Genomic DNA, 12,395 nt, shown 5'->3' with positions numbered 1-12,395 from the left:
AATACAGGCAATAACAAGTGCTATGAAGGATATGGAGAAATTGAAACTCTCATGCAATGTTGGTGGGAACATAAAATGATACAGTCACTTTGGAAAACAGTTTGACAGCTCTTCAAATTGTAAACCACGGAGTTACCATGACTCAGCAATTCCACTTCTGGATATATACCCAAAAGAAGTGAAAATAAACAAACAAATAAATAAAAAGAAGTGAAAACATGACTATGCAAACGTTCATAGCAGCATTATTCAAAAAGTGAAAACAACCCATATGTCCATCAACTGATGAGTGAATAAATGGAATGTGGTATATCCATACAATGAATTATTACTCAGCAATAAAAGTATGAATGAAGCACATATAGTCAGTTACAAGGAGCCACATATTGTATGGTTCCATTTATATGAAATATTCAGAATAGACAAATTCATAGACTGAAAGTCCATTACTACATTTGCCAGAGGATGGGGGAGGGAGAAATGGAGATTGATTAGTAATGAGTACAACATTTTCTTTTGGAGTGCTGAAAATGTTGGATAATTCATGTTGACTTTGTGAATATACTAAAAACCTCTCAGTTTTACGCTTTAAAGGGGTGAATTTTATGATATGTGAATTACATCTCAATAAAACTTTTTAAAAATATGGAATTTCCAGGCTCCATTTTTCGAGATTCTGTAAGTCTGTGATTGACCCAAGAATCTGTATGTTTAAAAAGTTCACCAGGTTAGGGAATCACTGGTGTATCTAGAAAGTTCGCTAGAGAGTTACCTGAGCTACATTTGAAGAAAAAGAAAAGATGCGAACAGCAGTGATCCAAGTGAACAAAGCAGTGAGAGAGGCTGACCCTGCCTCAGTCCTCTAGGCCTCAAGAAAGAAGGCCCTGCTCACCACCCCATAAGTGCTGCCCCTCTGCCTCCTATCGTCCCCATTCCCACCTTCCTCACCATTCTCAGCATTCCTTCACCAAAAACCCTACAGCTCAGCCACACATCACAAGAGTCCAAGGGAGTCCTACCACAAAAGGCTTAAACACTTAATGCCTTTGAACCCCCGGACTCTGGCTTTTCCCTTGTCACTTTAATAAAACCAGGATTCTCACTCATAGAAGATCATGTCAGAGCACCAATTTCCTCTTGGAGTCACATCAGACAGATCTTTAAGAATACTGTGTTGCTTTTATTTTCATAATTACAGAAAAAGTAATGAGGGAAGATCCTGTTTTTCTTTAAATACCAAGTTTAAAATTCTATTGCCTCCATAAAGACTTCCGCAATCTCTCTTCCATTCCTGATTATGGGGATGAACTTCCTCCACTACACTGCATATAGATTTTCAGATTTCTGTTATAGTCCTTCCTTGATGATAAGCCTTTTTTTCTCAGCTAGAATGTAAACCTCTTAAACCCAAGAGCTGTGAATTTTTCATCGTTGTTTCCCAGCACTTATCACAATGCCAAGTGGGTAACTGAGCCTCAAAATTGTGTGTAAAATGAGTTGAATAAATGAATCAAATACCTATTCTGATTTGTTAGGGTTTTTTCCTGAGGAAAGGAAAGTTATAGACATCCTTTCTCAATGGCTAATACCAAAATAAGGTTTTAAACAATACTAAAATGTGAGGTTTAATGAAATTAATATATTTTTATTTTCATGGCATTTTTTTCACCTTTGTAATAGCAGAGTACCTAAAAGAGTTCCCTTTTTTAAAGTTTGATTTGGGCTATATCTCTCTACATTCCTCACACCTAATTAGATTGATTCACTAATGAATTCTAAGCGCATCTCTCTGAAAAATAATAAAACCTCTTTAACCACAATCAAAAGACATCATCAAGTGAAAATTGCAGATTCAAATTTCTAAACAGATTAAGTAAGTGAAGACTGAAGCCTTTGCAAAAATGTATACACAGCTCAGGGGTAAAGTGCTTTTCTAATAAAATTTTTATGGGATACTCCTTCATTGCAAATAAATGTGAAGTATCACCAAAAAAAAAAATGATAAACATAAATAAGCCAATGACAAAATCTTTTCAATATTTCTAGCACAAAACAATTATTACTTCCATTTACAAAGAATGTTCACATGTATTAGCTCAATGCTTCCTCATTATTCTGAACTAGTAAGTGTTAAAGCAACACTTTAAACCAATGTCTTCTTGTATTCAACATTCAGAATCTGCACAACCTCAGAATGCAACAGATGATATTTAGAATAGTTCCGAATCTAAGATCATGGAAATTAACAGTGTAACCCTCAAATACAGTCTCATGTGTATGGGAGTTCAAAATTTCTCCAGCTCTAGAATTGTTCTGGGTAATGGTTGTTATGCTCATCAAATAGACAGATTTTTAATGATTTCAATGAAGAAAGTGATAAACTGGTAATTTATGACAAAAGACATGAATTTAAATGTCGTATTAACTTTTTCCAAAGGTACTAACAGTTCATAAAATCTATAACTATAATGTCCAGAAATTTTGGCAATCATAGGTGAAATGTTGATAAAATTTTTCTTTGCTCATAGACATAATATAGAGCCTTTTACAACTAAACTGAAAAGAAAATGATTTCATAGTAACCATTCCTCTAATTCTCTATGGTTTAATTAGCGAAAATTCAGGATCAAGCTCTGTGTTATGTTAATGTGACATTATGATTTAACATTTAAAAACATGAAGGTCATAGAACTGAAAATGTCAAGCTTCTCACTCAGTGTATACTGGCTGTATTACAGACCTGAGCTAGCTGGACACAGCCCAGGATCTCACCATCGGAGCGGAAAACAGAACATTTTCCAGATAATGATATTCAAGTTGACAATGATCTTGGAATAATAAAACACTTTAATGAGCTTTCCTGCTCGGAAGCCCCAGCGTCGGTGCTGGCCCAGAGACACAGAGCCATCACTCACGCCTAGTGGGAGCCCAGTGAGTCGGACCTGACCTGCCAGCTCAGCCCATCTTGTTCACAGAAAGGTGAAATGTCCTCAGACTTTTCTCATCTCATTAAGCTATCCATCCATTCTCTGGCTTTCTACAAATCCAATTTGTAAATCTTTCCCTCATTCACACTCACATCCCAAATACTCATGAGCATTATCTTTACACAAAGAAACATACTTAATGAAGTATAAAATCTCCACTATATGCATTTTATCTCCCCAAATTAAACACCATAAAATGCGTTATACTTGTTTAAACTAACGCTTTATCCAACTGATTAGTCTGTCTCCACGGGAGCACCAAAGAGCATCGTTAAGATCGTAGTTGCTTTACCACCTTTTGAAAAAAAAAATGTTCATAACTTTCTCCTTCCCCACTGTGTGAGCATGCAACAATATTTTCTTTAACTTTTCCTAAAATTAGAACCTCATTCTGCTTCTAGAGGACATGAACAAATCACCTAAAAGCAGCAAGCATTTTCATTTCAGCTCCCATTAACTCTCTGGCAAATGATGGAGGATCAGGTACGGGGGGAGACAGGATAAGAAACTGCAGTAATATCTGCTCCTGGATTATTCTCCTCTGTCTGATAACAACTGGTTTTGATCCAAGAGTGGAAAAGAATGCTTTTCGTTTTGGTTTGAATATCCTTCTTGATGTTGTTAAAACTTCAGGTCATTCTGGCTGATAGACCACATTCAGTGAATGCTCTGAAGAGAAAGGAGTGGGGAGGAGGGATGAGAGAATATCAAGAGAAGGGAGCCTTTGGAGTAAATAGAGTCTCAATTCACCTCTCCATTTTTTCTCATTCTCTGTCAATTCCCTTCTCACTGATAATCCAGAGCTATCCCAGATCTTATGCAGCCCGCAGGAACTCCTTCTCACCCATGAAGTCCTAGAGTTAGAGTCTGTGTATGGAATATTAAAATTCACTCACCGAATTTCCATGCCCTGCCTAGTGCCAAATCAGGACTCCTGCCTAAAGAAAGAGTTTCCCACAGCCAGTGTTTCCCACAGGCTAGCAGAGTGTGGGCTTAGGATATTTGCTAAACCTCTCTGGGCCCCACTTTCTCCATCCTAAAATGAAATCATCATACAATAATTTCAGCTGACCAAGAAACAGTTAAATTTCACTTATCGTAATTTTTAGTTAGAATTTTTCATTCAACAGTAATAAACTATTACTAAAATAAATCTTTCTTTCTTGACCATGTCATATGTCACTCTTCAAAGTTTCCTTTATACTTGCCATTCATATCTCATTAAGTTATTCTCATGTAACTCTCTACCAGGTCCCTCTGTATTGCCTTTTTAATGATGGCTTTGATGGTTCCTTTGAGTGTAGTAAGCATAGCTATGTTCTTAAAAAGACTCTCACCTCATAATAGATGAAACAAAGGACTAAGGTTATATTTAGGAGATTATTCTTCTAGTCAAAGTTTATCCAATTAAAATTGAGTGCACTGAACCATTAGAGACTCTGAACTATAAGAAACAAACTGAGGGTTGCCGGAGGGGAGGTGGGTGGGGGGATGGCGTGATTGGGTGATGAGCATTAAGGAGGGCACTTGAAGTGTAAGCACTGGGAGTTGTATACAACTGATGAATCATTAAATTCTAACTCTGAAACTAATAATGCAGTATATATTAATTAAATTGAATTTAAATTTAATAAATTAAAGATATAAAAGAATTGTGCAATTAGATGAAGAAAAAAAGTTGAGTGCACTCTATCCACCAAATTCAGCTGGAATATGGATGACATCCCTTATGCAGTACATGTCCATCCATCCTCCATTCAAACCCAGTCTTCACCAAGGTATAGCACAGCTGGAATAGAAAGCACAAGTAGAAATGGGTAAGGCAAATAATTATTGGGAGGTTGCAGCATAATCTAGAATATCCTGGCAATGCTGGTATAGTTTGGGGTCAGTGTATGGATTAGTCCAATATTATATATAACTGCTGTTGCTTCTATAAACATAAACTACCTTTAAGATCAATAAATTTCATCTTGAAAATGGAAAGACTGAGGAAATTCAGCTGCTATAAATTGTTGGCTATCTTAAAGTCATAGCTACTACTTTGTTCTAGGCACTTTATAAACTAGTCCTCCTAACAACCCTAGTATAGTTATTAATCATCCCTTTTAGAAGATACTCCCAAGGAAAACAATCTAATTTTAACAAGAAAGATATAGATTTTAGACTGTGTATGTATGTGTCTCTGTGTATGAATACATGTACATATATATACACACATATACATAATTATATTAGAAATAAACAACAAAATCAGGAATTCTTTTGCAAAATTTTAAAAATATGCTGGAAAAGTACCTACCTGCAAACTTTCAAAAATCAGTCCAAGATTTCTTCTCCTGCTTATAAAAGTAACAACTAAAAAAATGGCACAATGTATGAAACAATTGTTTTTAAATGTTGAACAAAAGGCAGCACAGGACTTTAATCTCTGAGAGAAGAAAAAGAAACAAGGTGAACAATATGAATGCCATGGATTTCTGCCCCTAGAGAATTTCTGAACCATGACACAGGAAGGGGATTCAAACAGAACTCAATGGTCTCAGTGATTAAGGAAATAGAAATCCAAGTTTGGGGAGAACAGGGTGATTGGAATTTGTAGGACCAAATTCCAGAAATGAGAAAGCCTTGAAGAGAAAGTTCCATAAATCTGCATAAAGTTCTCTTAGATTCTTTGGCTTCATGCCAATCTGTGGATGCATAAGATGAAATCTGATAGAGCCATACAAAGAACAAATGGCAAGCCATACAAAAAACAAACAGAATAAATTTCTGAATATTGTATTCCAAAGAACTGGCAGAGCTCACAGAGAACTGGGAAACATTTGCATTTCCATCGGAGTGAGGAGATCTTATTTAATACATGGGGCATTCAAAAGAGAACATAGAAGGGTCATTGCTTAGTAGTAGGGCTAAATTAGCCCTACAGTAAAAGCTACTATAGACCTGCCCTTATAAACCTTCACGATAAACTTCAAAAATAACAAACTAATCCACAAATAACTTAACTGCCAGAAAAAAAAATTCCAAACTCTAAAATAATGAAAAACTACAATATCCAGCATCCAGACAAAAATCAATAGATATGAAAGTCAATTTCTTTCCTATGTATCAGCAATGAACAATTGAAATCTATAACTAAAAAAAGTTTTTAAATATGCCATTTAAAATAGCACACACACACCCAAAATGTATAAATTTAACAAAACACGTACAGGATCTGTATGTGGAGAACTACAAAACACTAATGAAAGAAATCAAAGAAGACCTAATTAAATGGAGATGTATTCTACATTCAGAGATTGAAAGACTCGATATGATGAAGATGTCAATTTTTCTGAACTTGATATATGGATTCAATGCAATCCCAATCAAATCATAGCAAGCTATTTTGTAATATCAACAAATTGATTCTAAAATGTAAATGACAAGGCAAAACACCAAAAAGAGCCAACACGATACTGAAGAAATCAAAGATGGAGGACTCATACTACTATTTCAAGATTCGCATAAAGCTACAGTAATCAACACAGTGTGACATGGGTAAAAGAATGGGCCCATAGATCAGTGCAAATACAGGCAACTGAATTTTAATAAAGGCACATCAAAAAAGGAAGGGAAGAATTTTCAACAAATGGTGCTGGAACAATTAGATGCCCAAAAAAAAAAAAAAAAAAAAGAACCTAGACTTTACATGGCTAAACAGCCATTTCAGAGGAAAGAACAGAGAAAACAGGGAAGGAAATGAAATAAAAAAATTCACTGAGTTGAAAGAAACAATTCCTGAAATTGAAAGAGCCAACCCACTGTCAAGTGATATAAACAAAAGAGACTCAGATACATCCTGGTAAAATAATTTAAGGAAAGGTGGTAAAGCTTCCAAAGAGGGAAGAAAAAAACAGATTGCCTGTCGAGGAATGGGCTTAGTTTGACATCACAATTATCCATTACAATGGGTACTACAAGGTACTGAGGCAAAGCTTTCAAATGGAAAATTAATTTGAGACTAGAATACCAAAGGAGCAGTCAAGTGTGAGGGCAAAATAAAGACATTTTCAAGGAACTAAGAATTCAGATATTTTATCTCCCATTTACTGTTTCTTCAAAATTATTTTAGGATGCACTTCAACCAAATGACTAAGATATTTAAGAAAAAGGAAGACATAATCCAAACAATGTAACTAACACAGGAGTTCAATCCAAAACAATGTAACTAACACAGGAGTTCAATTAAAAAAAAAAAAAAAGTCCCAGATAGCTGTGCTCTGAAAGCACTACATCAGTGAAAATTAGAACAAGAATCCCAATTTTTCAAGGCAAAAAAATTTTCAAAAAATGAGAAATTTGCATTCATCCAATACTACAAGCAAGCTAGGAAATTTTGATGATCACTGTGCTGCTTCTGGTAAAAAAAAAAAAATTAACTAGAAATTTTTAAACAAGTTGTAGAAGAACATCACCACCCAAATATGAAGTAAAACAAACCCTGGTATCATCTTAAGTAAAATCTGATCATGATTTATAGTGTAAGAGAATTCCTTCCTTCTGTTCCACGTCACAGAATTACATTTCCTTTTTTATGAGTCGAATTGCACTACTTGGTTCTGCAATAATTATTTCCTAATTGTAACAGTAAAGATAACGATCACTAACACTTATTTAACACTTAATAGAAGCCCTATTCTAATTCTTTTAGATTTATTAGCCAGCTTAGTTCTTTCAACAACAGCACAGTAAGGTTAAGTAACTTGCCCAAGGTCATATATGGGTTGGTGAACCCAGGCATTCTGGCTCCAGAATCCTTACTCTTAAATACTGACTATGACTCTTCTCATAATACTCTTTGTTAATTTACCATTCTTAGAACCAACCTGTCAATCTAAAACAAGAAGGAACAGTAACAATTATAAAACAAAATATAAATTATATAAAACTTACCGATGTAGAGAAAATAATTAGCCAAAGTAAGGAGAAGAAGAATGTGTGTCAGCTATTTTTCTTATCTTCTTACACAGGAGTAACTTCCTACATAATAGTTTTATTATAACACAGAACTTTCTACATAATAGCAAGTCAACAATTATATACATATACAATTTTTATATAAAGTAATAATATAAAAATCAGCAGGGAGGAGAGAGATAATGAACTTAAATTCCTCATATTTCACAGCAAGTATGATGGTTAAATTTATGGATACACAGCTGCTGTCAGTAGATATTGTCTAATTTTAATTTTAAAATGTTATATATAACTTATATAGTAACTCAGAAAATCTAAGAAGAGAAAAGTTAAACTTGATACATTAAGAAATAGCAATATAAGCAAATTATTTAGAACTTTGGGAGGAATATCAGAAAAGCTAAAAATAGAAAAGGAGGGGGACTAGAGAGGGGGAAGTCCTTAATTTTTATTAAAATTATTAGATATTTTATTGTGAAAAAAATGTTATATAATATTATTAATAAAAGTCATATCCTGTAAAGAAGGGCATAAACTGGTGAGGATATCTTTCCATTCAGGCATGGTAATACAAGATGACAATAAATGCCACCTGTCCATAAAACCCAGTGGGACAAGGATAATATATGAACGTATTACAGAATACTCATGTTCTTTACTGATTCTTTGTTTCCACATTGTTATGGACTAAATGGCCCATTTTGTCATATAAACTTCTTTTTTTTTACTTACTTTCATTTTATTTTTTTTATTTTATTTTATTATGTTATGTTAACCACCATACATTACATCATTAGTTTTTTTTTTAATTTTTTTATTCTTACATTATCCCCATACATTGCATCATTAGTTTTAGATGTAGTGTTCCATGATTGTTTGTGTATAACACCCAGTGCTCCATTCAGTACATGCCCTCTTTAATACCCATCACCAGGCTAACCCATCCCCCCACCCGCCTCCTCTCTAGAACCCTCAGTTTGTTTCTCAGAGTCCATAGTCTCTCGTGGTTCCTCTCCTCCTCCGATTTCACCCCCTTCATATTTCCCTTCCTACTATCTTTTTTTTTTTTTAACATATAATGTATTATTTGTTTCAGAGGTAGAGGTCTGTGATTCAACAGTCTTACACAATTCACAGCGCTCACCATAGCACATACTTCTAAAGAGACGTTCATCAGCTTTAGACAACAATTGAATTACACATATTCCAATCCTCTGCTTTGTACACCACATTTAAGAAAGAGCTGTCTAAATTCACACATCGCTGGGGGCGTCTACATTGGTATAACCTTTTCAGAGTGTAATTTGGCAGTCCTTATTGAAATGTAAAATATGGTCACACTCTGACCTAACAATTTCATTTCTCAGAATCCACCCTACAGCAACACTCCCAAATACTCAAAGATAACTCCATACAGGGACTTTCAGGCAAGCTACTTACTACAGTCTATAACAGAGGAAAACGAAAACAACCTAAATGCGCACTAGTTAGACACAGAATAATTTGTTGCCTTTTAAAAAATAAAATACATCTATATGGAGTGACACTAAAAAGAACCCGCAACATATCGTTAAGCGAGAAACGGCAAGATACAGAATAATATATTACAAATCTGTGTGTGAGATACATACATACATGATAGGTAGAGAGAGACATACATATATTGGGCAGAAGGCAGTGGGCTTAAGGTGTATGGAGGAAACAACTTTTTACCTTGAAATTTGATTTTCTTTTTTTTTTACAACTAGCACATATTATTTTTATAAAAATCTTAGGAAATAAGAGTATATCTCAATACATTCAAAAATCCAAAAAGAGAAACACTCAATGTCTCTGCACTGGTTCACTCTCAAATCTAAGAAGGAAAAGAAACACCACACATTGGTGGCACGTGGATTAGAGAACAGGCTAGCTTCACCGGTTGGGTCGTTCCTTAGTGAACGAGCTGGGGGTGGAAATGAGGACACAGAAACCACTAAGGCAGAGCTCAGGCGTGAACCCGCGAGCCGCGGGGCGTGCCAGGCGGCCGCGGACTGGCGCGGGGAGGACCCGGGGCAGGGGGCGTGGGGAGACTTAGGAAAGTGGGCCCCGAAGCTAGCACGCCAGGAAACACCCCGGGAACCCGGCGTGTGGGAAAGAGGCGGAGGGTCACAAAGCGAAGGCGCGGGCAGGCGCGCCGGGACCCAGCACGAATCTAGGGACGCCTCCCGAGCCCGAGGCGCGGCGGGCGGCGACAGTTTGGCCCGCAGCCCAAGGTCAGCCCGGAGCGCCCGGGGAGCTCGGGCGGCTTTCGAAGCCGGGGAAGCGGGCAAAGCGCCCAGGGAGCGGGCACGGGCGGGCCGCCGCAGGCCGAGGCCGGAGCCCCCGGTGCGCGCTCGGGGCGGACGCCAGCTCCCAGTACCTTCCCAGGAGAGCTCTCCTCCCGGCTCCCGCTTCAGGAACTTGTACCAGAACGTGTCCACGCGGCCCGGCTCCGCCCCGTCCTGCACCGCCTCCTCGGGCGCCAGCTCCACCTCCCCGAGCCACAGGCCCGGCTCCTGCAGCGCCAGCGCCCCCGCGCCCGCCGCGGTGCCCGCCGGCCTCAGGCGCACGGCCCCGCGCGGCTCCCAGCGCCCCAGCTCGGGCCGCGACCCCACGACCAGCAGCTCCGGCCCAGCCCCGGCCACCGCGGGCGGCACCACCACCCCGAACCGGAACCGCATGGCGGCGGGCGGCGCAGCTCCGGGTGTCGGTGCCCCCGCGGCCGGCGGACGTGGCCCGAGCGCGAGGCGGCCGCGGCGATTGGGCGGCGGCGCGGGAGGCCTGGTCGCCAGAGGTCGGGGCGCCGGCGGGGACACGTGCGAGGCTGCACCTTTTTTGGGGCTGCATCACGCGGCCCAGGAGCCGGGACTGGCCCAGCTGGGAGCCTGTGGCGCCGGGCAGCGGTCGCGGGAGAAGTGTCCTCTCGTGGAGAAGGACACTTGCTCGCGCCGGCCGCCTCTTCCCGCAGCGCGGCTCCGCGGGGAGGCTGGGGACGCGGCGGAGGGGAGAGAAGGGAGTCCAAACGGGTCAGGGAAGGGAGGAGAACATCTCCGAAGCCCCGCGATTTTCCCGTCAGCTTTCCCTAAGACTCGAGATTATGTTTATGTGGGTCGTGAACAAAAAAGGCATGACAGGTAGACAGCAGCCTGCGGAATCGTGAAGTTGGGGGAAGATCGTGGCCGCGGTCTCTAGAAGAGCCCCGGCCCTTGAACAGGTCCCTTACTCTAGGCCTCCGGTTCTTTATCTGTAAAGTGAGGGTATAGAATAACCATCTTGAAAGACCCTGCTAACTCTAAAGGTTTCTCTGACTGGTGGAAGAGACGCCATTTAGAACCCAGAGCTGATGCAAAAAAACGCTGGTTACTTTTCCCTTGTCTAGTCCAATTCGATGCCTGAAATAACACAGGATCGCTTACATTTTTTCAAAAAATGTTATTATTTTTAGTATATGTAAAGCGGGTTTGGAGTAAATACTTTCAAGTCCTTTTCGAGGTAAAACAAAGACCATAATTCTATGATTACAAATGTGTGACAATTTTTTTGGTGGCATAAAAATAAAACCTGTTGTTTAAAATTTGCCTTCAGTAAACAAAACGCTTTTGTGTCAAGAAATACAGATTTATAGCCGTTTGGTCAAAAAAAAAACCCTATTTACATGGTTGGGGAGAAGGCTTTAATTTTTGTCACAGCTGTAAGATAACCACCATCCCTCCTGTTTACATATTTGTTACTTTTTTATTCTTTAATAAAATTGTTCTCCTGTTCTTGTATTTGTATATTCACCACTTAACACAACAATCTTTTATGCGAACCAGAGACACATAAAATATCTCTAGTTCACGTTTTTACCAGTATTTGAAAGCTTGTGAAAAATGGGGAGGGGGGGAGCCAAAATTTCATGCATTAAGAATATCATAAGTAAAACAAAAAGAAGTACAAAAATGTAAACCCTACAAACTCAGTCTCTCGGTGGAACATTTAGTAAACTAATATGCTTTCCTCTTAAATACTGATATTCCGTTCGGTGTTTGGTTGGTTGCTAGGCTTAAGGATAAACACAAAGAAAAATGTTAAGACAGCAAGGCTGGCCAAACATGGCTGATTCAGTAGCAAAGCAGACATTAAATCACGGTGGCATGTGAGTCAGTTTATTCAAATTGCTGTTAACAAAATACTCTTAGACTAATTTTAGGAAATTAAGAGTCATTTGGCCATGCAAGGACCCTAGGAGCTGACAGTTCAGGACTATCTTGTTGTGCTACGCAGCCTGTGTGTAAACTTTCCAAATGGCATTATTCCCACCAGCTCTTCCAAAGTGAGTACTGTCCATTCCCTAGATAAAACAAGGAGAAGAAGGAGGGGAAGAGGGAGGAAAGGAAGGAAGGAAGGAAGGAAGGAAGGAAGGAAGGAAGGAAGGAAGGAAGG

The 12,395-nt window shown here is 38.9% G+C and overlaps 1 protein-coding gene across 2 annotated transcripts in view; it reads right to left on the bottom strand.

Annotated features, from left to right (window-relative positions):
• Positions 1-10,651, bottom strand: part of EPM2A (EPM2A glucan phosphatase, laforin) — a 102,985-nt gene extending 92,334 nt beyond the window's left edge. For both annotated transcript variants that reach the window (XM_021693527.1, XM_044917483.1), the window contains exon 1: positions 10,351-10,651. In XM_021693527.1, the coding sequence (XP_021549202.1) occupies positions 10,351-10,651 (301 nt within the window). The remainder of the gene's footprint in view (positions 1-10,350) is intronic.
• Between the last annotated feature and the right edge of the window lie 1,744 nt (positions 10,652-12,395).

Source organism: Neomonachus schauinslandi, chromosome 8 (assembly GCF_002201575.2).
Source record: "Neomonachus schauinslandi chromosome 8, ASM220157v2, whole genome shotgun sequence".
Taxonomy (NCBI): Eukaryota; Metazoa; Chordata; class Mammalia; order Carnivora; family Phocidae; genus Neomonachus; species Neomonachus schauinslandi.
The sequence above is the reverse complement of the archived record's forward strand: the minus strand, read 5'-3'. Positions and strand labels throughout refer to the sequence as shown.